This window comes from Haliaeetus leucocephalus, unplaced genomic scaffold, assembly GCF_000737465.1.
Source record: "Haliaeetus leucocephalus isolate CR32 unplaced genomic scaffold, Haliaeetus_leucocephalus-4.0 Scaffold536, whole genome shotgun sequence".
NCBI lineage: Eukaryota > Metazoa > Chordata > Aves > Accipitriformes > Accipitridae > Haliaeetus > Haliaeetus leucocephalus.
Genome location: NW_010972972.1, coordinates 6,359,338 through 6,384,319, shown reverse-complemented (window position 1 = coordinate 6,384,319; position 24,982 = coordinate 6,359,338). Strand labels below are relative to the sequence as shown.

General features: G+C 39.2%; 1 protein-coding gene across 1 annotated transcript in view; it reads left to right on the top strand.

Moving 5' to 3' along the window:
* The window catches only part of C2CD3 (C2 calcium-dependent domain containing 3), a 47,515-nt gene that overhangs the window by 5,775 nt on the left and 16,758 nt on the right, over positions 1 to 24,982 (top strand). Inside the window, exons 8-24 of the mRNA XM_010576752.1 lie at positions 764 to 908; positions 1,306 to 1,466; positions 2,730 to 2,945; positions 3,412 to 3,524; positions 5,402 to 5,520; positions 6,514 to 6,636; positions 8,753 to 9,220; positions 10,166 to 10,317; positions 11,504 to 11,747; positions 12,311 to 12,494; positions 13,309 to 13,489; positions 15,110 to 15,282; positions 16,219 to 16,339; positions 17,551 to 17,819; positions 18,809 to 18,898; positions 19,806 to 20,426; positions 21,300 to 21,617. Of these exons, the coding sequence (XP_010575054.1) occupies positions 764 to 908; positions 1,306 to 1,466; positions 2,730 to 2,945; positions 3,412 to 3,524; positions 5,402 to 5,520; positions 6,514 to 6,636; positions 8,753 to 9,220; positions 10,166 to 10,317; positions 11,504 to 11,747; positions 12,311 to 12,494; positions 13,309 to 13,489; positions 15,110 to 15,282; positions 16,219 to 16,339; positions 17,551 to 17,819; positions 18,809 to 18,898; positions 19,806 to 20,426; positions 21,300 to 21,617 (3,698 nt within the window). The remainder of the gene's footprint in view (positions 1 to 763; positions 909 to 1,305; positions 1,467 to 2,729; positions 2,946 to 3,411; positions 3,525 to 5,401; positions 5,521 to 6,513; positions 6,637 to 8,752; positions 9,221 to 10,165; positions 10,318 to 11,503; positions 11,748 to 12,310; positions 12,495 to 13,308; positions 13,490 to 15,109; positions 15,283 to 16,218; positions 16,340 to 17,550; positions 17,820 to 18,808; positions 18,899 to 19,805; positions 20,427 to 21,299; positions 21,618 to 24,982) is intronic.

Here is a 24,982-nt window from a genome sequence, read left to right as displayed (position 1 = left end):
GGTATGAAGCATACAGCCTCTGTGTTGGATATGGTTCAAAATTTCAGATCATATGTTTCGTGCCCTGCACTTGTTTTTTCCCTGTGGTTTATCACTGGATCACACTGAAGTGTTTGCAGATCATAAACTGGTTTTGAACTCGCAGCACAGATAAAAAACCCTTAAACCAAACAAACCCCAACTTTTTCCAACGATGTTCTAAAGATACATGTATTTACCTACTCAGATATAGCTTGTATTTATATTTTATTAAACTGTCCTTAAGTATTACTGGTATCTTAAAGCATTAAAAAATTATAATGTACTTATGGATAAAAATTATAGGTAGATATTAATAGATATATTTTATGATGAAAGTCATCAACACCTGGAACGGGTTGCCCAAAGAGGTTGTGGAATCTCCAGCTTTGGAGATACTCAGAATCTGACTGGACAGTTTTCTTATTTGCATCCTCTGCCTTTGAGCAGGGGTTGGACTAGATGATGTCCAGAGGTCCCTTCCAACCTCAGCTGTTCTGCAATTCTATGGATATGTATTCACATGCACTTTTCACATTGAGTCCAGAGATGTTATCACAAGATAACCCATCAGGTCACAGACATGTATTAGGTTGGGTACAGTGCTATGTAAGCACAGTTTGGCTGTATCTGGAGCCTATATAGCACAAATCCAGTATAGAATAGACAGTATTGTCAGAATTCATAAGACATTGACTGCAGAACTTGCAACACTAAGTTATGTTTCTTTCTTTTGTGTCCACAGTGCTGATTTATCTCCTGTGCATTTCTGGGATCGGTCAGGTTCAATTTTGGATTCTCTGTCTCTCAGGAGTGAGGTGTATGACAGTGAACTTAATGATCCGCATTATGACCAGAGTCTGCTAGAGAGTCTTTTTTACACAGCTCCTGTAAGTGGAGATCAAAAGGAAGGTGCTTAATATGTAGCCCATAAGGTGAAGAAAATCAGAAGTCTGCATCAAAAAATAAAGGCTACAGATTTCAGTATTAGTAAGGCTTAATAAGCATTAAGTATCATACAGAAGCTTGTGAGAACATTGCTTAAAATTAATATTATTAAAAGAATACTATTAAGACTACAAAGTCAAGCAGTGAGTTTGGAAATTGCTAGGATTGAGGCGGTCCATGAAAACTTTTTTTAAACCTCTAAAAAATTTTGATACCATCTTAATTGTTTTGAATTATGCAATCAGCAAGTTGTTTTTTCTTTATGTATTATGACCATTATGTATCTTTCTTGACAACGGTAGTTAACTTTTTATTTTATGTGCATTATTTCTGTTTCAGAAATATGATTCCAGTTTAAGTGATTTCCTCAGTGATGATGATGTTAACTCCTCCAAAAAAGTAACCAAGACAGAAACTCTCAAGAAAGCTGATCCAATGAATCCACAGAAGGATTCTAATGCCTTTGATGAGGGTCAGAAGGTGACAGAAATTAAACCCAGGTAAATAGTTACATTAGTGACTTGTTTTGCAGCTTCTTGTTCATTGTGAGTTAGTATTAGCAAGAATCACACTATGTTATCGTGCTCCATTATTATCACACAATTCACTGAATAACCATTTTGGTGGGGAATTTTCATAGCATCGCTGGGAATGATAAGCCATCAGCATCACCCAGGCATTGCTATATGTTGTTAAAGAAACTATTGAGATGCAATTAGTTAAAATCACAAGTTTGCCAAAATTGCAATAAGCCTAGTAATAATGTTTTGAACTGTGGAAGCAGAATTGCTAAAGCCTGAGTGGGCCTCTCAACTGAACTCTCGCCCTATCTCCTGAAACAATAATGTCTGTGTAATCTTCATGCTAAATTAGTCCCTGTACTGAAAAAAGCAGACTCCAGACGAGCTTTGTGCAGTTCTGTGGCCTTGTGTATGTAACAGATATGAAAGAACTCACATCCTATTATCTCTCTTTGCACAATGTCTCTATGTGTATAAAATTTGTATCTGCTTTACAGGGACAGAGTTCACATCAGCAGAGTCTGTTTCTCTGCTGATTTGTGTTCTCTCCTATAGCTGTAGTAAATAAACTTCTCTTCTGACCCGATCTAAACTGTGTTCCCTTTTTTCCATGACAGAACCAATAAAACAGTGTCCCCAAAAATCCAGTTATCAAGCTTTACTTGTACAATACCAGTTAGCATTAAGGTTTTATGACTTCTTCTTTTTTCTAATTCACCTTCAAACAATTATTTCTGAAACTTTTCTTACAAATACTGCTATTTTTACATTCAGATAAAATTGATATCTCCAGAAGTACCAACACAAAACCTTTTACAAGTCAAGTCTTACAAATAAAGTGCAAGTGAGGTTTTAAATAATGACAAAAATCCTGCTGCTGTTCCTCTGCAGCAGTGACTTGTCCATGTGTATAACTGTATCTTCTCCCTTTTTTTGTTTATGATATTGAATGAGGCTTTTCCTTTTGAAGAGTTAGACTGCATAAGCTTTTTTCAAAACTCCAACAATGTGAAACACTGTTGCTTTTTTTTTTCCCCCACAATTATGTTCCCTAGATATTGTATATTAGAAGATTTCTGTTACAGAGACCACCAAATCTGTTGTAAAAAATACATTAAAAATGTGCATTTTAATGAACCATGAGCAGTTTTTAAATAATATCCCACCAAGCTACAATTTTCCCTTCATGTGGTTGTGTTAAGAATATTTGTGTAGTCCTGATTCTCAGTTTTATCTCTTCAGCCGCTCTCCTACTAGGCCACTGGTTCCTCCAGAAGATCACACAGAAGAAGCTCATGTCACATGCTTCAGTGCAGACAGGTTGGCATTGCTGGAGCGAATACACCTAGCCAGAGTCATCATTGAAAGCTTGAAAATCCCTCTTGAGAGCATCCAGATTACACCAAGAAAGAAAGGTTTCATGGGGAAGCCTCCAAGGCCTGTATCAGTTAATAAGTGGTAAGGGGGATTGTTTCTCACCAGCTTGTTACTTGTGTCTTCAAGGTAGCTTTCTCTGAGGTCTGTTGTGTAGTCCAGCTTACCTAAGCTCTCCAGGCTTCTGAGGTCTTCCTATTTCTCTGCTCCTCTCAGGAAATTGTATACCATAGACTTCTGAAAGTTAGAGATGTGAATAATTTATCCTGATGCGGGCTCACTTCAGGTGGTGCTTTTTCTGGGATTTGGGGGAGTTACAAATGTGCATTGTGCATGGCAGTACATTGGAAACAAAAGGGGGTTTTGTTGGAGGAGAATCTGACATATGTGTAATCTGTTGAAGGAATTCATAAAATAGGTAGTTCAATTATTCTAAAAAAATAGAGTAACAATAAATTGTGGATATGAAACTTGCCTGCTATGTTCAGTTTCATTATGTACATTAGATTTTTGATGGATTGTGATCATCCATTCACTTTTTCATTCATAGTACCTTCTTTGTTGAGTACCACTTTCCTGTGGGAGCCTCCAAGGATGAAAAAAGACAGGTCTCCATAAAAACAGAAGTAATTCGAATAGCTTCAAGTAAAATCAGAGATGATGGTAAGAGCATTATTTTCCCCCCTTGTATTTAGTATTGTTGACTCCTTCATCTCTTAGAAATTATTTAGTAGCATTTTCTATGTATTTTCTTTGCTGCCTGAAAAATACAGTATGATAAGTGGCACCTTTGCCAACAGAGTTGCTTTGCTGCAGGTAGTGGAATGGTCCTCTCAGGGAGAAGGAAGCCAAGAGATTTTTTTTTTTTTTTTTGGCTTCCAAGAAGTATTCATGTTGCGATTTTCAAATTTCTTTTCCTAGGGACATAATAGCAGGTCAGTAAGCCCATTCCGTCATTTCAGCATAAACCCAATATCCTTTCTGCAATAGTATGAGGATGATAAAGTACTTCTAGAAATATCAGAGATACTTACATCTCAAATAAATAATTTTTCCAGATGTTGAAGTATGTCATGTAATATCTGCAAGAGCTCAGAGACTCTGCTGGATCCAAGAGATCTTGAGTCCTGTGCTCAAATCAGTAGACATTAATCTCTTTACTGAGAGTCACCAGTGTTTGTATCCCTGGGAACAATTGATGTTAGTGTTTCTTTCCTCAGTGAGCAGAGAATGCTGTATGAGCAAGATCCTCTCTGCCCAGTCTTCCCAGAAACTGGAATGCTAGGGTTGCTTTCAATTGCCTCTCCCATATGGTCATTCATTGGCTTTGCATCTTTCTGGGTGGCACTTGAGAGAGAGATCTGGGGGTAATTCTCAGTTCTCTTGTACATTCTCCATTTGTGTCCAGACAAAACATCTAATTCTTCTGAACCTTAGCTCTTTTTAATACAAAAATAATACAGCCTCCTTCATGTTGTCTTGTGTGGTTAGATTCCAGCTCTTTGGAACCTAGAAAAAGAGGTAGGGCTGAAAACAATTTGAGGAAGCTGTCAAGTCAATCCACTGTACCATTATCTTTCCTGAGAGCTGTTTATCTCATTTATTAAAGATGCCCAATGAGAAACATTCCATAGCCGTCCCAGGCAAGTTGTAGAAGTGCTGCGCTTCCTGTTAGAAAAGCTTCCGTATGTCTAACCTGAGTTTTTGTCATCACAAGAATACTTCCTTTATCCATTGTGAACAAAGAAAGCATACTATTTCAATACTGTTCTTGTACTTCTTGTTCTGCTCTTTCTAGACTAAATGCCAATTCACTCAGTCTTTTCTTGCAGATATTACTTTTCTCCAGAACCTGCAATTATTCTTGCAGTTCAGCTTTGACTCTCTCAAGATGTGTCTTGAAATATATTGCTTAAAATGAGACAGGGTTCTCCCACTGAAGAAGGGAAAGTCTCATTGCGTGCTAGGATGACAGAGACTTGGTATCAACTGCAGCCTTTAGATGCTCTTAAAGTACTCATTTTGTTGTGCTGCCCTCCTGCTATTTTTTGGCCTTGGAAAATGAAGAATGGTTTACTTTGGGCTTGGTGTTAATAAGTAATGCAAAATTAAGTGATTGTGTGTGCAACAGAGCAATCTCCACAGGAAAGTTTATTTATATTCAGTTAATTTTGAATATTTGTTGCTCCTGTGAATAACAAAAAAAAAAAAAGTAGTAAGTTACCCACAGACTTGTAACATAATTTAATAGATTGAAACCTCGAGAGATTCTTGTTGAGGGTTCCAGCGGCAGACCTTCCCCCTTCAGCTCCCAGCCTTGCTTGATCTCTGATTCTGGCAGATGTGCAAATGCTCTTTGTTTGTCCATCCTTCTCAGAAGTGCCATCACTTTCCCCTCATACCTTCTGAACTGCATCTGTCTCTACTCGCCCTGCATGTTCTCTGCAGAGACTGAAGATTTCTCTGTTCCTGATCAAGCTCAAAAGACAGGTTAGATCTGAATCCAGTTAAGAGCTCACAAGTCTCTGTCTTCCTTGCAGCTGTGAAATTTCAGCAGCGGTTTGTGTTCCCTGTCCGTTTTGGTGGAACAATGATAGAGCACTGGTGGAGCTCTGACCTTGCTTTTAAAATCTACATGAGAAAAAGCACACAGAAAAAGGTACTTATTAAAAGTTGTTTATACTTTGTGTATTGAAAAGCAAAGAAATTCTTTGCATTTCTGTTTCCTCCAAATACTTATGCAGACAACAGTGGCTTTTCTAAGTCTTCTGCAATGCTTCATTGCAGTTGCTGCCATCTCAGCCATCAGAGGCAAAACAAAGTAATGTGGCTTTACTGAGCCACTTCTTAATCGACCATTGCCAGATACTATGAAGGGAAATGACATTATGTGCAGATACTAGATGTTGAACTAATTGCTATTCAGTCTTGTTGCCCAACTAAATGGTTTTCTGAGTTTGAGACTGACAGGCAAAAGAAATTGTCCTTCCCTCATCTTTAAAACTATCTCTTGCTGTTGAAGCAATCACAAGCTGTTGGATCAATTACAAGCATTAGTCTTCAATGAGAACGCAGCTCGTTTAGCAATATAGAACGAGTTAACGTGGATGCAGTTGATATCATTACTCTGCCTAGGGTAAGGGGAGTAATATGAGGTGTGAGAAAATGGTGTAACTTGTGCATTTGGAGGGGGAAAAAAGTATCTTTCGTTTGGGTAAAAATATTTGCATAATCATCTGCATGTGATGAAGTCAGTGAGAGGTGTTAACTCAGCTTATGTTTTGTTTTAATCATCACCAAGGATATCTGCCCATCTGTTCTAATGGGAGCTTTTCGTTTAAGGGGTGAATAAATTGCATCTTAAAGTATGGAAATTTTGCTCAGTTACTAGGATTTGGAATGTTCATTTTTGCATTATCCTGGAACTGTTTACTGTAGGTACTGGGAGAATTTTCCTTATTGTGTCCTAGTGATACTTGAAACTGGAACTAAGGGAAACTAAGGGAAACTTTCCTACAAATCCCTATTGGTAAAATTAGTGGCATAGGACTGAGGAGTGGCTGACCATGGCTTCCCATTTGTTTCATATTACGCCCTTAGTTCTTTAAACCTGACAGAAATCTTGCAAAATTGATTCTTTTTCTGCCCTCAGCCAGTGGCTGTTGGCTCGGCAGCACTTCAGTTACGCAAGGTTATCCAGTCTGAGTTGCTCGCTGTAAGCTGTGAAATACCTGTGGAAAAAGAGAGAGATCAGACACAAGTTGGACCACTAAAGGTATGTGTTTTACTGTATGGAGTTTGAGTTACATGACGTGCTGTTACTAATTTTGGCTGCATATTATCTCTTTTTTTAATTTTTCCTCCTCTTTCTTTTCTTTCATTGTTTTAATTTGCCAGGTCTCAGATAGGAAGGTTTGTAAGACCAATACAAGATAACATGAACCCTTTTTTTCCTTTGGGTTTTGGAGAAATATTTTTAATATATGTCCTGCATGTCTAAGGATGTTGCTGTGTGATGTTCCTCTGGCTGCAGGGTAAAATGAGGGTCAAGAAGCTAGGGCTTGGATACAGAAACCACTTTACAGGCAGATTTTGAGTGGCACACATTCAGGGCTGGGAGCTTTGGCTCCTGCTCCACACATGACATGAGCTGAGGTCTCTCCTGCCACAGAGGCCTGATGCTCCCTGTCATTGGTACCACCTTGTCACTTAAGGAGTTAGCTTCTCCAGCCAAAGTTTCTACTAATGCTCAACTTCTGATTGAGAAGAATTAACAGTTCTGCACAGCACATTTGAGAGATGTGCCAGTTCTGAAGATAAACAGCTCTCTAGATTAGCAAGTGAAGGTTTAAGAGAGTATTTAGGAATTTTACATTCAGAGCTCCTAAATTATTCCCAGACAACATGATCATGGACTGCTTCTGTCACTTTGTAATTCATGGGATGAGCAATGTTTTCTGTCACAGGGGCTGTGAAACTTCTTTCAGGGGAGCCATTCAGCAGAGCTGCCAGTAGAGGAGCCACAGAAGGGTGAATCATAAAATGTAGAGGTTAGGTGTGGGAGGAGTTAATTGAAGGCAGGAGGAGAAATGGTGTGTTGTGGAGGAGAGAATAGAGTGGAACAGGGTGTGAGAGGAGAAAAGCGGAAGGAGGTATTGTGGGGAATTAATGAACCAAAGTTCCATGCAAGAATTTATGGAAGGGGAAGCTAATACTTAAAGAAAACTGATTTTGGTCGCCCTGTCTCTTAGGTTTCACTCACTCAGTGTAATACCTGCCTATCGGAAATACATGTATGTCCAGCTATTCTGGCCAGGCAATGGAGGGTAAGGGATGTCAGCTATTGAGTCCACTTCTCATTTCTTGGGTTCTTTCTGACAGACGGCCTTGAACTCCTCATCTTTGGACGTGTTATTTATACACTTCAGGAGTAGATACTGTTTGGGATCTTTTGCCACAATATCTTGTCTCATCCCTTCTAAGTTATAGGCAAAATTCTTGAGTCTGATTATTTTGTTTTCCTTATTTGGGCATTTTATGGCTCCAGTCCTTTTCTTTATCCTGTTACCTTATGTTCTGGGCTTCAGTTTGTTCCTCCGCTTCTTGCTGTCTTGTCATGTGAATGAATCCAGCAGATCTATGATGCTCTAGCAATTAACACTTGCAAATTAACACTTGCAATTCCTTTAACCTTTGTTCTCATGTTTCTTTCATTGCTTTCACACATATATTTTCATTCATACCAATCTAACTATTTCGTTTGCAAATCTTGACAACATGAAGAGGCAATTCAAATGTGGGACAGAGTGTTAAAAAATAAAACAAAAGCCAAAAACCCCAACCTCAGAAAAAGAAGATGACAAATGCAGTGGAATATGTAGACTGTTGGAGAGAAAAAGGAGCCCACAGAAGGGAGAGGAGTTAGGGACAGCTAAAATCAGCAGGGAATGTAAAAGCAAAAGAGCAGTGAAAGAAAACATTTTGAGAGAAACGCTTCTTTTTAATAATTTTTTGCAAGCAGCAAGTGCTGTAGCAAAGTGGAACAAATGATAGTTATGATACTTTGTTACAGTACTTTTCACCTTGGCTAGGTAGGTGTTCGTTTTTCAGTCAGCTTTGTGATTGGTTTTAATTTTTTCCTTTATTCGGCTGTAATTGTATACTTTTGTACTTGAGTTACTGCTTTATTTGATAAAACTGCATGTAGTTTATTTTGCAGTGACAGTTGTAGCTTGTAACCAGCATGTGTCTAAAGGTAAGCCTTCTGGGTGATGATCTAACACAGTTCTTGAACAAAATATGCCATGCATTTTCCTGAGTTTATGTTGCAGCCTCTTGTCTTTGTATGGGGCATGTCTTCTGATCAGCTTGCTTTGCCTTGCACAATGCAGGTATCCTTAGAGCTTGCAGCTGACAACAAAGACTTCACCTGCACCGCTGCCAGGTCAGCTATGGCTGTGCAGCAGGTCCCAGCTCATGCTGTAATAAGTCCGCGTCTGGAATTCCAGGAGCCCAACAGGAAGAGTATAAATGCAGAAAGCCCTCGCTGCTTGAAACTTAACAACTGTGAGGACTCACAGAATACAGGAGCAGCCAGCATAAACGTCATGCAGCCATCGCAGGCTGTACCAACCTCTGTAGCCCGTAATCTGATGACACAAATAACTGCATCTGAAGAGGATGGGTTGTTACTGCATGTGCTGTTGATGGTGCCTGATGGAAAGGATTTTGGTGCTGAAGACTATGGACTCCACAGTTCTTGTAATGTGTATTTAAACTGCAAGCTCCTCAGCTCTGAGGAGGCAACAAGATCTGCTGTCATATGGGGCACAACACAACCTGCCTTTAATTTTTCTCAGGCAAGTCACATATCTTCCATTTAACACCGATTGAAATGTGCTATTCCACACTGACAAACATATTTCAAAGCTAAGTTACTTTTATATATGTAGGAGCTTCTCTTCTTGGCCCTGTTCAGTATGTTAAAGGTACTTTCAATATTGTTTTGGCTGCATTGCACAGTTTGAAATGCAGTTCCTTGAATCATCCAAATAATAAACAGGACTTTTGAAGTACAAAAGAAAAATAGTCAGAAAAGTGTAGGTCAAAACTGAAAAAAAGTTGATTTCTCCTTTCTTCCATTTTGGCAAGAAAACACATTGTTAATGGCATCTTCATGGCATCCTAATATGTAGATGTAGATTTTTTTTGTTTGTTCCATTGCTTGGTGTTCTTTTTCTTCTCAATGGCTATATGAGCACAGAAGTGTGGGTTACTGTCCTTATATGGGCCAGAGCCTTCCCCAGGCAAACAGCAGAATTTCAAGCATTTAATAATGTTATGAGTTTGTAATTTTATTATGGACATTTTCCTTTGGAAATGTCAGGATGTTCAAATGCATTTGTTTTATTTTTAAAAACACCTAGTGATTTGTGAGACTCCTTAGTCTTTAGCTGAAAGAGTGAAATGTAAAAACATGGCAAAAGACATCTGAAACAGTTGTCTGAAATTATTTATCTGTTGTTTAGTAAACAGGTGTTTAAAGATAAAAACAATGTTTTTCAAGATAGCATATGATCTTATGTTAAAATTTATCTAAATGGCATTTACTTTCCTGGCTAGCTCTCTTCCAAGCTTACCAGTTTTCTGAAACTTGTTAGGCAAGTATACATTTGATTTTTAATTTCCATATCTAAAGAGCACAGTTCTATAGACTGGAATAATGTAGCGTTACCAGAATGCTCTGTACTTTGCAATAGCTTCCAGTGTATTCTGTGTACTAGTTCTGCGTTAAACTCTTTCAGGTGATGCCTTTTTCATTGACTTCCAAACACCTGGAGCGGCTGAAGAACAATGTCATGATTATTGAAGCATGGAACAAGATGGGAAGTCCTCGGTGTGACAGACTGCTAGGATTAGTGAAACTTCCTCTGCATCAGTTTTACATCTCATTCAAGTAAACATCTTTGTTCCATATTTTATTGGGTTGCGAAATATCCTAACTGATGCTCAGAGAAAGAAGGGAAGGATGGTGTCTACAGTTTGTGTGGAAGGGTTCATAATTATACTTTATAGCAACGGGCATTTTTGTCCTGCCAAGCTTCCTCTGGCACTTTCCTACACTGAGCAGTATATAAGTAAGTTACACTGTCCTCGTACAGAAATCAAGTAGACTGTGAGAAATAAAGACACTGCACTGCATCAGGCTTGGAGCCAGGTTAACTTGTGGTCCTGTGAAAGAGTAAAACTGTAAGAGATCAAAATGACTGCATGGGAAAAGTAAGTGTGGTTTCCCACTGGTGATTTTCCAAGGTTATGACTGATGGAGTGATTATGCTCTGCATAGATCCCATTGCTAGGGATGCTGTCGGTTTGCACAGAACATGATAATGCTTGTGGTATCTAAAAGGTCTCTAAATAGTTCATGTTTTAATTGTCTTAGCTGATGAGTCTCTCCAGACCTCTTGTTCTTTTTGGTTCAGTGTTTTGGCTTCTTGTTCAATAAAACACCTGCTTAAAGCAATTTAAATTGATGGAAATACTGGACAGAAGAGATTCTTTCTAATGGGAAGGATTAATTCCTTTTATTTTGGTCAGACTAGTGATAGGTGGAAATCAGATGGTGCTGGAACCGACTGGCCACTACTTTGTTAATTATTAGTATGTCATTTGGATATTTGTTCAGTACTCCACTGTAGTTTACTTGTGTGTATCTTCTGTGTATTATTAGAGGTTTTTACATTTCTCTCGGAGACTGTCCCCGTTCCTTCTTTTCTTCCTGCCCAAGTCCATTCCCAAAGGTGTATAACTGCCTCATAAAAATATCATATGGCTACAGTATATTAATGGGAGTCTTGTTGTAGTTCATCACCTTGCTCACAGATTTCTAGGCTGGCTTATAGCTAAGGCCACATTAGGTTTTGGAGAGCTGTGCTCTCTTGTTGCTGAAAATAGCTCACAGATCTGTGCTTTGTGAAGACTAATGTAATTAAGATGGATTTTTGAGGAATGGAGATAGATTGGTTTCTAACTGCATTGAAAGTCCCATCTAAAATGAGCTTTGTGTGATCATGTTCATATTCAGATGGCTTATTCTCATGTTGGGTCTTTTTTTGGGTTTTTTTTGGTTTTATCTGTTCTAGAGATCCAAAGATTTACCACCTGCTTCTTCAAGCTCAGTATCCAGTGATTGCTGTGGACAGCTATATGCCTGTGATAGATGTTTTTACTGGCAGTAGAAGTGGAAGCCTGAGGGTCATTCTGGCAATGGGGTCAGCTGATCAAATAGTGGCACTGCAAAGGCTAAAAAATGAAGAAGGCATGGTACCTCCTGTCACACAGCGCCCTTCCCACTCTCTGGACCCTCCTCCTACAAAGCCCACAATGGTATTGTTCAGTAAATTCCCTTGCTGTTAGGGACACGTGAAAAGGATTTTACCAGTACATTCATTAACAGACCAGTGATCCCCAATCTCTTTTGATGCTGTAGCCAATTTTGTTATAAACAATCACGTTCTTTGCAGAATTATATTACTTTTACTTTTTTCTTACCCACTTTCCCTCACCAGTCTGACGTTATTGCCCTTTTTACTGCCCTGCATATCCATTGCTTCTATCTACATGACAAGTGCAGTAAAAAAAAAAACCAAAATTGGAGAAAAATCTTAATTCTCACAGCCTTATTCTGTACCATACAGGTTTTGCCACTACCTTCTGCGTTGGATATGTAGGAATCTTCATGCTTTTTATGTGCTGTGGTTTTTTTGCTTTTGCAGAAAAAAAAAAAAAAAGCTATCAGGCTTTTGATGTTTCTGTGAACTTTAGGAGGAAAATGGCAGATAGTGGTTCTGCCCCGTCTCAGGCTTCTTAGAATCTTATGTTCCCAGTCCTCTCGTATGCTGTTACCTAAGGAGTCATCCTTTCCACGTGGATTTCCTTTGTTTTATTAGCAGTTAGACCAAGAAGGGGAAGGCCTGATGGAACATGTGTTTGAGATCCATGTGGAGAGTGTGAAAGGGCTCACTCCCTTACAATCCACTGTCTGGGGAGAGGCTGACTGCTATGTACAGTACTATTTCCCAGTTCAAGAGTCTGGTTGTGGTGCACTGCAAGGAAATGAATTGCATGAAGATGGTAAGTTTGGTTTATGATACATCCTTATTTAGAGCATTGCTTTAGTTAAATATTGTTTAGTAATGTTCTCTCTGCTTAAGTAAGAGGGTTTGTATTTCTCTGAGCTTCCATAATGCAGGCAGTGCTTGCTTTCCTCAGAAGATCTGCATACAACTGTACTTGGTCTGTGTCAGTAAATTAAAAGCCTGCTTTGACTGAGGCAGATGACAAAGTTGCCAGCAAAAAAGGATACCTAGTTCTGAATCTCTTCACTTGGTGCCTTTTTGTTAAAGATCCTATAAGATTTCACCAACTGATCCTGCAAAGATGCAAGAACAGAGTCACAGGGAATACTACGATTGTATACAGTTAAATTCAACAAAGGCTTTACATAAGCCTTTCAAGATGCTCATTTTCATGGATACACCAAGAGAAGTCTTGCATGTTTTAAATCATTGGGATTATAAAGGAGTATTTAAATAATTGCAGTTGTAGAAAAGGACTTAATGTTGTCTTTGAGTGCTTTGAATCATTAATATCCATTTCCTCTGAAAAATGATGGTCTGTAACATTGTTCCATAGCAGCTCTGTGGACTATGTCAGCTTCCAGCCACATTTAACAGTAGTTTTCAGCCTGTGGCTCACAGGTTCATGGGACTGTGTGAATTGTTTGTAAAAGATTTGTAAAGTGAAACTCAGAAGAGCTAGTCTTCTGGCAGGAGGATTTAACTTATTGTCTCTGGGTCCTGCGTCCTGCCTCCTGAAGGACTGCAAACAGGAAAAGATTGAAACCCCCAAATGCAACCATTTTTAACCAACTCTGCTTGACTTGTAGGCATCAAATTAAAGGCGTTTCGCACAGCAACCACTTTGTGCGTCCCCGATCCCGTCTTTAATGATGAGCATCATCATTCTTTGTTGGTTCCTGCTGATGTCCCAGTCCAGAGGCTCCTGGTCAGTGCATTTATGGCACCAGGAGCGGCTGGAGGAGGAATCCAGTTTGAAGTCTGGTGCAGGTACAGAATAACGTCCTATTTTTTGTAGATGTCACAGCAACACAGATGGAGACATATCTGGTATTGAAAAATCTCTAGCTAGGGGATGGATATTTAATAGTAAGTGAAAAAATGGTGAGCTCATCAACATTTGGTGACTAATATCTGCATTTAAGATTGCATTTAAGACATGTGAGCCTTTTTCCCCCCCCAAGAGTGCTAATTACACTTTTCTTCTTAAAACTTCTTTAAAAAGTGTGTGGTCTTAGTTTGCTTTCTTCCACTTTGTCATCAGCATAGGGATCTAAAAGTAGGTTTTAAATGCTTGGCACATCTAAATTTTACTTAGTAGCACCCTGGCAGTATAATTTCATTTTGGGTTTTTTTTTCCCCTAATAAAAGTCACTGATTACAAAAGAAAAATACTATAAAATGTTTGTAAGTTCATATTGTAGTTTCTTTGGCAACTGAAGCTAATTACTAGTAGTGGAAAGCAGAGACCATGAAGACAGATAGTTTTAGAAAAGCATCATTATAATGATCTGTTCATTCTGTAGTAAGCAAACCAAGCTATTTAAAATTTGCGAAGTCACATGAGAATTACTACATGCTGGATGTGTTTACATTAGTGTTGGTAATGACCAGAGCAGTTGAAGTGACCAATTGTTAGTACCTGGCATTTCAAAAATGTGCTTTAGCTGAGTTTCCTGAGGACAGCTAGACTTTGGTTTAATCTTGTCCTGACCACTCACTGATAGTGGCTGGTAAATCTAGGCTGTTCTGGGTGAAAGGAGCAAATTACTGAGCTGGAAGCCTTTTAAGAATTCTGTAAACATCCTCTTACCAGTTTGCAATATTTGAAATGGAAAAAGCTTACCAACAGATCTTTGTAATTAGGAAGGAGATTAGATACTGACTGCCAGATTCCAAGTCAGAGAGTTCTTGCTATGATGCCAGCATCTTGAATTACTCCTGGAAGTGTATGGGGAAAACGTAGAAACCAACAGGTGTAATATTCCAAGATATTGGGACTACTGCTCAGGCAGTGCTCTACCCAAGACTCAAACAATAAATTAATGTTCAGAATTTGTCCCAAAATGGAAAGGAAAACACGAGTCTATAGCACTACCACGTTACTCAGTTACTGCTACTGAAAACCCAGTGGATGCCTTTCTCCTGATCTACCTGTTGTTCATTAGATAGAGTGCCAAAACTTGCTTTAGGATGAGCCTGAAGCCAAGCAGCATGGTGAGAAGCAGTCCAGAGTCATTTTTTACACTCACAAACTGTTTTGCAAGTAGCGTTTTTATCTGTTAATGAAAATTGAGAGCAGAGAGTATTTGGTGCCAGATCCTTCTCTTGTTTTTCTTTGGGATGCCAATTTTTTAGTAGAGTTTCTGCTAGTTGACTTGCTAGGACTAGTGCAAAAGAACATTTGTAGCATTATCTACTTGAGCACTTACTGTTTGTTTTTTTTTCTGTGGAAATTCATTTACTTGAGTTTATCCCTTAGCTATCGGGAGACTTAACTAGTGTTTGAAGACACACAAAGTTGACTTATGTACAGTCGTGAGAGAAATGATGATCATTTTGTCATCATCAAAACAGCACGATTGATGCTGCTTCTTTATGTTTTACTAGGTATTATTACCCAAATGTCAGAGACCAAATGGTTGCCAAAGGGACCTTGCCTTTGTCACGGCTATGTGCCATGGTGACTATGCAGCATCGTGAAGAGATAGGGTTACAGACTTTTAATCTTCCATTGGTCCGTAGGACTGATTCCTCAGTGGAATTTCATCTGCAGTCTTCAGGTAAGGAAGGCTTGTGGGTTTTCATTTTATGTGTAAAAGTGAAGATCTGTATATTTGCTGCCAAGGGAAACAAAAATGCATATTTGTGTTGGCAACTGATACCAACCATGAGAGTTTTTCCTCCCAGCTTTCACTGTCACCATACCTAGTGAAGAATCAGCAATTAAACATGAGCAACCCTCAAACTGCTAACAAGTTTAAAAAAGCCCTCCCTGTGTATTGAACTGCTTAGTTGCCAATAAGCCAGTCTGTAGTTAAGCTTCCCGTGTAAGGTAGGGAATGGGAGATCTGAAAGAAGGGCTGTTTATGGTACGTGGTGTGGGCAGAGACATCTTTCTGTTCACTGTGGTTCCTTCAAATGATACAAACATCAGCTCTTGGCAGGGCACTGAGGAACTCTGAGGCAGTTTCTTGGAAAGAATGGCCTTAAAAGCTGGGGCTGGAGGGGGAGTTCAGTATGCTTCAATTATTTTGAAGGTTCACCACGTGCAGCAGCAGAAAATCTGTCTCTCTGAAGATTTTGTCACTGCAGTGCTATAAAAAAGATGTGTTGAAATACTGCAGTGGGCTATTTTAAAAGTATTACAATGAACACTCACATGAGGGCGCGGCTGGGTTAAACAGCCTCTCCTATTTTACTGTGGCATAAATTTGCCAATGAGAAGGAGCCATTAAGACCATCTGATCTGACTGCCGGTAGGGCAGGTTGCAGGATGCAGTCCTTTATTTCCTTCTGTGCTTCCTGTATGAGGCTGTAACTTCTGGCTGAAGTACAGCATCTTGCACAGTCAATCTCAATGAATTCCATATGGAATTATTTTTTTGCATGAATAGAGTAAGTTTTGTATTAAGAGGTATAACTAAGTATTGATTATATTGGATGTAACTGTATAAAAAGCTGACCATTTCTTTCCTTTCTTTCTTTATTTAATCCAGGCTTGCTTGATGTGAGTGTGAGATACCAACGATCCATGAAAACAGCAGCAGGAATAACTGCTCAAGCTGTTTCTCTTTCTGTACAAATACACAGAGCAGCTGGTTTGCAAGCAGCAGCTAGGTAAAGCCTAATTCTAAAAGGAAGATTTTTCTCTTAAAATAGCTTTATCTGGAGGCAGCAGGCTGAGACATTAGATTAGAACAAATTGTAACTGGCCAACTTTCCATCTGCAGAGACAGAGATTCAAACTGGGTTCTGATCAGAAGTGAAAATAACTTTATAAAGAACATCAGTGGTTATTTTTGTCCTTTAAGCTGCAGTACAGTGTGGTAGTATTTGTTCTGCAGAGGGATTGAGACTGTAAGGGCACGTTTTTCTACATTTCCACATTTTTCTACACCAAAGGCTGATATAAAAATTGGCTGATATAAAATGGTACATATTTGGGCATTGGATATTGGTGTTACTGATGCTATTTAAAAGCTAGCTGAGATTTGTTTTCTTGAATTTCACTGTGGAAACATTGATAAACTAACTAGTAAATGAAACAAGTTCCTTCTCACCAGAAGGCCGCTGCCCTAAGTGCATGGTATCACCTGAACTTAGTTCCAATACGCGATTTTCAAGAATTAAGAAAGGAAGGGCTAGAAGAGAGGGAGTCCATTCCATAAGAGGACGGCTCCTGTCATTCTAGACCAGTGCACTGACCCTTTCTCAGTGTTGCTGAGCTCCTGATCCATCTTAATTCAAGTAGATTCTGTAAGATGAGGATCACTACCGTATGGTACTTGGAGAACTAAAGAAAGTGGAATGAGCTCAGACTCCTCATCCTTCAGGTGTATGACCTGAGTAATACCTGGGTCTGTTTTACTTGTAAATAATTCCACCTGTTAATTTCACCTCCTTTTGCTTGTCAGTACTAGTCTGTAAAAATAATTTGACTTTACCTTTTGCTTCCTTGTAGAGCAGGTTCTCTGGGAAGTTACCCTACAACTTTTTCTACAGTGTGGGATATTTTTAAAGGTGCTGAGTACTTTCTCAACCACTTTGGTCTCAGATCCTGACAATAATAAGAGTGCAGCCACCAGTGATGGACCATGTGACAGTTACTCTCACCATTTCATATCTGTTCCTAGTATGTTCAGTTGAAAAAAAAATTGGTGAAAAATAATGCGCAGCCAGAACCCACATCTTTTTTGACTTACAACATTCACTGTTTTGTCCCATCTTTTCATCATGAAGACTTGAAACCTTTAATTGCATTAGTTCCTAGATTCCTTGTACATTATATTCATTCTCTTTCTTCTTTTCTTTTTACATACTAAATGAAGAGCTGTGGCACAAAAGAACCCTTCGGTCCAGTACTATGCAGGTGTGGGAGTTAATGCTTACGTCTCTGTGCACCTCTCCTTCCTACCTGAGGCAGAGAGACGCAGCACACGAGCTGTGGCTTGTACTTTCTGCCCAGAGTTCGAGCATCACATAGAGTTTCCTTGTAACCTCATCATTCAGAAAAGTAGTGGAGAAGCCACTTGTCTGGGGGAACTCTTGCAGTCTGCCAGTATCGTCTTCTCTATCTACCATCAGAGCACCAAGTCAGGTAAGGAGGACAAGTGATTACAATGGCTGAATGCTATTGCAGAATGATCCAGTCCCCTTAATTTTTGGTTTAGAAGAGAGACTATTCATGGAATCATAGAACAGTTTGGGTTGGAAGGGACTTGCAAAGATCATGTAGCCCAACCCCCCTGCAATGAGCAGGGCCATCTTCCACTAGATCAGGTTGTTCAGAGCCCCGTCCAACCTGACCTTGAATGTTTCCGGGGACTACTCTGTGCAGTTGCTAATAGATGTAATTACCTAAACTGTCTTCAGAGGAGGCTTTCGGAGATACTGTTCCCCTTGTGCAATGAGTTGAGGTTTCTAAGACTCCAGGAGATTAAGATCACCTCTTAAATAAAAAGATAATGCAATTAACAGTAACAGCACTTGACTCTTGGAGCAGCCTGCCTTTGTATGTGCATGCCTTATTGCCTCCACTTCATGAGAGGTAACGGTAGTTAAGAAAAATGATACCTTAAAATCCTCCAATGATCCTGTGGCAGATAAGCAGGATTGTTTTACAGTGTAACAACGTGTTGTAGAATTATTTTAAACCCAAAATCTAGCTAAGGATGACAGTGTTTTTTACTCCTGGGGAAGAAGAGTCAGGAGTGGCATGCTGTTAGGGGTAACTGACCACTAGCTCCCCACTGGTTACTTAATGTTCATCTGTGGAAATACCCCCTAAAAGTTTCTCCAAATTCAGTGGTGGTGGAGCGTGTATCCTGTCATGAATGTGCACTGGCAATCAATGTCCACAGACAGGTTTTATTCACACCCTGTTTCTCATGGATTTTGGCCTAATATGTCCCAGGCAATTTTTTTAGCTTTTGTCCTTTTTTCATGGGTTAAAAGCGTTTTCAGTATGACAGCTGAGCTATTTGCTGTTGAGGCGATACAGCTTCCTTTCAAAGGAGATGCTGTCTCAAATTACTTCTAAATCTTGTGTTCCAATTTGGTGTATTTACAAAATTATTTCTTTTCCAGCCACTGACACATTGGCAGCTCGAACATCAAGAGATTATCTTCTTGGGACAGTCACAATTCCAACCAGAGACCTCCTGAGAAGAAGATCAGGTAATACAACAGTGTTAAGCTGCTGACATACAATAGTAAGTGCTATTGTAATTCCTTAAAACAGTCTTTATTCCCATTTTGAGGTTTTTGTGGATGTTTTGGTTTTGAGGTTTTTTTAGACCAAAGTTCTTTCAGATATTGCACATCTTCATTAAAAATCCTGTATTAGAAAACTCATATAAAGGTTGTTGTTTGAAGATCTGTTTTCAGGGTGTGGGATGTATAGTAGCTGAATTAATATTCTGTAGCTACTATGAAGACATTTAACTCCATCCCAGCTAAAACGAGCATACCTCCTTAGTATTTTATGCAGTGCTGTTTATTTTCTACCTTAAGATGGGAAGATCCAAGGGTTGTAGTGTTCATGGAGGACCAATGATTGCTTTTCAGATGTCAAAGCTGGAAACAAAGGCTTGGATAAGTTAGAAAGCAATTGGATTAACTTTTTTTAAACTAAATGTAAAATACCTCCTCTATGTAGTCTTAGTTTGTGATGATTATGTCTTGTAATAATAATGTTTTCATTATCATCTTGGTTATTTCTGCTTTAATCTCAGTATAGTGCTAGTTTTCTCCAACATGAAGTTTCAGGTTTATTTTTAATGGGAAGAGAGGAGGAAAAACCTGAGAATGCCTAATTTTATATGGAGATATAGTTTTGTTGTAAAATAAGTGTCATTAGTGAAATGGAAAGTAAAATGCCTTTGGGATCAGAACCACCGGCAAGGTTTTCTGAGGCCTAACAATTTGCTGCTTTTTCAGGTTAGAAATTATTTGACAAATTCAAAACTTTCACAAGAAATAAACACTTCAAGTACTGCTCCTTGACTAATGAGCAGAGAGCAGAAAATTCTTTACTGTTTTTCAAAAGGTAGGATAAGTCTAATTATGATCTTTTCTCCTGAAGGTATTACAGGCTGGTACCCAGTTACCCTATCTGAAGATTTAATGCCTTCACATTGCACAAACATCATGCAGGCCATTGTGGGAGGACTGGAACTTTCTGTTACCTTTGCTCATCAGGATGACAGAGAGCGTGTTTTGGAGGCCGCTAAGCTTTTAGGATGGAACAGTGAGGAGAGCTGTGAAGACAGCATGGATGATAGCGACGAATGGGAGCAGAGTGCCAATCCAGTGACTGTGACCATCTCAACTCCAAGAGTATGGCTGCCAGTTGACTGTGTGCTGCTTGCAGGCCAGACACACCTGAATAAAAGCACTTATTGCTACCTCAGGTATAAGCTATATAATCAGGAAGCCACATGGACTTTGCTTCGGAGGCCAAAATTGAGTGACGACACAAAGAACGTTACAGTGAACTTTAAGAAACCAAACAAGGTGACTCTCAGAAGGAGTCAAGGACTGCTTTGGTTCTTCAGAGAGGAGAAATTAGAAATACAGGTGTGGTGGGCATATGGTAAAGAAAATGATGTGGAAAGACCACTTGATACAGATCGTCTTATTGGATCTGCCTATGTTGACCTCGCAGCATTAGCAGAGAGGTCAAGGACAACACTAAGTGTTAGTGGTAAGTTCCTAAAGAACATTGTCATGTTTCATTCCTCTTTATTGATGTTTTAGTTTAGTTACTTCTCTAGTCACTTTAAGCAAAATATTTACAGCTTTGTTTTGTCCTGTATGCAACACACACTCAACACCTCCTTTCACTGAAGATAAACAAGGTTAAAACGCTTGCTTCTCTGAATTCAAAACTTAGCAAGTTTAAATGAGTGCAAAAATGGCAGTAATAGGGACAGCAATTAGCCTACATGGATTGGTTGAGAAAGTTTCTTCAGAATTACAGATTGGGCATCATGATAGAGGGAGACGCAGTAAGAATAATGTCTCTCAAGGAGGCTGAATGCCTGCAGTCAGAGCAAATGACTGAGCACTGAGAACGTCATGGAAACTTCTGCTCTATTCAGTTACTTAGGCTTCTGTCATCTATGTGGTATCCATCAGCCACCAGCTTACAGGTAGATTTGTGGACAGGTTATTGGCTCTTTGAGTATGCTCAGGGAAGGAGAAGGAACAAGAGTTAAAAAAAAATTTTATGCTGTGTATATGTTATATTCTCTGTATATGTATATAAAATTATTCAGAGGCACTATTCCCAGAGCTCTCAGAAAGTTGATGTTCTTTAAAATAGTAATTTGAGCTGCCAGCAGGAAAATGAAGGTGTACCCAATTGGGGGGATTGTTCAACTGTTTTTAGCCTTTACAAACTGATACTTCTAAAAGCGCACTGCGTGATACCTTGCATAGAAATTACATTGAAAATCAAAATTCATTCTGCTGGTCTGATGGGAGATCTCTACCGCAGTGAACTGTACCAGCTGTTTTCCAAGATCCTTGTTTTAATTTGGCTTGTTTAGCTGGTTGTTTGTGAATTCTCTCGCAGGGGTTTACCCGTTGTTCAGATGCAATGCTGCAAATCTGGCAGGAGCTGCTATACGTGTTCACATCGTCCTTTCTTCCACTTCTGCTGCTCTGCCCAGCAGACTTCACTGTGCTGAGGAATACAGCAACAGTGAAGACGAAGGCACAGAGAAAGCCCCTGATCTGAGCCAACAGGTCTCTGAAAATCAGAGTCAGAAACTGGATATCATAAGTTCGGATATCACCAATGGCAAGTCACAAGAAGACGATGTGATATTTCTGGAAAACACAGTTGCTGTCAATATCCTTGTGGAAAGAGCAATGCATCTAAGTTTAAAAGGTAACATCACCACCACCCCCTTTTTTTTTCTTTCTTTTTTCTTTTTTTGTGGGTTTGGTGTTGTTTTCTTTCCTGGGTTCTATTCATAACAGGTACTGCATGGAGCAATTTAAAAACACATCCTCAAACTTACTCCAGCACAGTGAATGGACGTGATGGGTTTTGAACTTGGCTTCATAGTGTTGCAACCCCGAGAGCATTGCATCATTGTATAAGTACAGGGGAAGCAGGAGGTTAAACTATTCAGCTATCTCTATTAATAAAATCCAAAATATAAGTAATATAATGTTCACTGTTACAGATGACAGCTGAATTCTGAAGTTAAGCTTTATCTGAATAACTTAACCCCAAGACACTCATATCTCAAAGACTCTTGCAAATTTGCATTTTTAGTGTATAATCAGTTTTTAAAGCTGGCTTACTTGTGCTATCTGGAGACTGCCAGACACAGCAGTGAGGAAGGGCAATGTAAGGGCAGAGCAGTCTGAGCTCTCCCAAGCTTGACATGCTGCTTCCCGCTCTGTAGAGTGGGAATTACAGTTCGGTGGCTAGTCATTGTGCTGAGGGTCACCAAAGAATTGCTCTTTGCTTTTAAATTTATGCTAAGCGTATTAAAATATTCCTTCCTAGCCGGTGATGTTTGGTTCTTGATGTGCAGCAATGTAACACGCTTGGTGAATTTGCAGGTTTTTGGAGCCTTTTGTTTTTCCCTCAAGTTGCAGTCTGTAAATGAATATCGTTGTTAAAGATGAGTTAAACCCTTTAAAACACATCAGGTGCTCTACCCTTCATCTTGGGCACCTCTAGCACTGCATGACTTGATCACTTTGTGTTTGCTCAGCACTTGGAGTGATCTGATCTTGTTTAGGCCATTGCATGCTACCTAAATACAAATGGGAATAAGGAACTGAGCCAAGGTGAGTTTACTGGAAAAGGCTCCGTTAAGATCAACAGTTTCACAGTCCAGGTGATATGCCAGAAAGGAACACTCGGCGTTTTATGGTATGGTAACACCACTGAAAGAATCAAATATAAGCCATGATTTAAGTAATTCTGACACATAGTGAGCCCTACAGATGGCTTTCTATAATGATTTGTAATCTTCTGGAATTCATGGTCTTTGGAAACCTGATGCAACATTGTTTGCTACTGCAAAGTTTTTGATGGGATAAAGGAGGTTTCTTTTGATGGCGTACACTACTTGCAATATTTCCATCTTCAAACAGCTTATCATTTTAGGGGATTTTTAGAAGTAACTAACTGAGAGGCAATTTATACACTGAAACAAATGCTATATAAGCTGGTTTCAAGAAGAATTTTCATTCTTCATGGTAACAATTTAATTACTGTGTTACAAACAAAAAGGCTGGAATATGTTTCCAGTCCAGTATGTTATAGATGATAAGCTTCCTGCATTTTTGGAAGAATTACCTAAGATACACGATTTTCAGAAACTGAGTGAAGATACAAAATGTTTCCCCAAGCCTCTTCATATTTTTCGTGGTCTAAAGTCAATTTTCCTGTTTTCTTTTTCTTCATCTTCCAAATGATATAAAGAAAAGAAATAGCCTAAATTTCGTAATGTTGGAAAGGAATGAAATTAATTCTATAAAAATGCAGAAGTTCAAACCAACAAGTCTTTTCTCTAACTTAGTTCTAACTGTTTTGAACACTGTTTTGAACAATATTAGAACAGAATTTCCCATGCATCTTTTAAGGACTGAAGTCACTTTAATTTGCAGTCGCTAACCTCTTCCTGCCATGTTTTTAATCTTTTCCTGTATGGTTCTTGCATCCCCATGGAATAGATGTCTGTTAATTTTTTTCTATCTGTGGTAGCCATCAGCATACTATGCTGCCAGTCCAGACCACGTCATGCAGGAGGTGCCCTAGGCTTAAAGCTTTTGTGTTTTACCACCCGCTTCCTGAACTGTCAGGTCACACACCTCAATTCCTTCTCTCACCTCATCTTTCAAACACTGCTTTTGTAAAGAAGAAAGAAACTAATATTTCTAAGTGTAATTTCTTTGCAAAGTTCAGGCATTGGGAGTTGCTAGGCTAAATCAGGCTCTGTAAGACTCCTTTGATGATGACTGAGCTTTCCTATTAGAGCCAACAATTCTTTCTATAATAGGCTTTCTTTTTCTAGAAGAAAAGGAAGCTAACATTTGAGAAATGCTGGTTTTGCCTTTGACTACAAAGATTGATCTTTACATGCAGGATATGGTGAGCTAGTCTGGACAGGTCTTGCTTGTTTCTCTAAGCTGAGCTCACATTGCCCATGTCTGTGTTTGAATTGTCACATCTACAGTCTTACCAAACTGCAAAGAGTTTTTTGTGGCATGTTTTAACTGAAGTCATTGTAGATATGGTTAAAATAAACAAACCTCATTCTCAAGCAAATCCTCAAGGTCAAGGCATAAATGAGCTCAGTAAGCTACTATAAATCAGTCGTATTTGATCATATTTTCACAGAGAATCAGACTTCAGGAGAAAAGAGAATTATTTTCCATTAAATCAGATTCGTACTCATTAGTTTTGATCATTCTGGCCAGCAAGGTCTTGGAAAAGTCCAAAGCCACATACTGAATCCTTGGAAAGCAGAAAGGAGGAAGCAGTCTGTAATAACCGAGTGATAGTTGGTTGCAAAGTCTGACCTTGTTTCCCCTTGGCTAAATCCATTTCTCCTAGCTACAAATTCACCATCTGAACAGCTCCATAAGCAATAAAGTGCTACTACAGCTTTACAAGCCATGATACACTGCAGCAAATTAATCTCACTGATGTGACCATGACTAAAAGGGTCCAAGCCTGGAGGAAGGGTCACATAGAGAAGGGAGGAGGCCCTAAGCATCTCTCCTCCTTTTTGGGCTATAATTCAGTGCAAGTGATTGTATAATTTCTACAGCTTTCATTCAACAATCCCTAATCTGTAATATCCAGCAGCATCTGGGGAACATCTAGCTCCACCCCTTAATTTGACCTTGCATTCCTCTGATGATAAACTATCTGCCTCTGAGTGCAAACATGCCCAATTAAGTCAGACTAGTTAATTCGTTATCTGTTTTCTTACAAACCTTTTCCCAGGTTATTTCAGGATGAATGAGGGATTAAATGCTTATGGTTCTAGCCCTATGGAAACGATGTTTACATAAGGAGTTTTGTAAAGCTTTCACTGGTGTACTGTAGAGTGAATGCCATCCTAGTTGCTTAGCTTGGCAATCACAAAGGTCTAGTTTGTGCATAAATTAAAAATGGTATTTCCTGAAGCTACTTAAAAACAATTTTAGCAAAGCCTACCTGCTGCACCATGTATAGCTCCCTGGACTAGGACATGAAGGCAATTGATTCCTGACCCCCCCCCC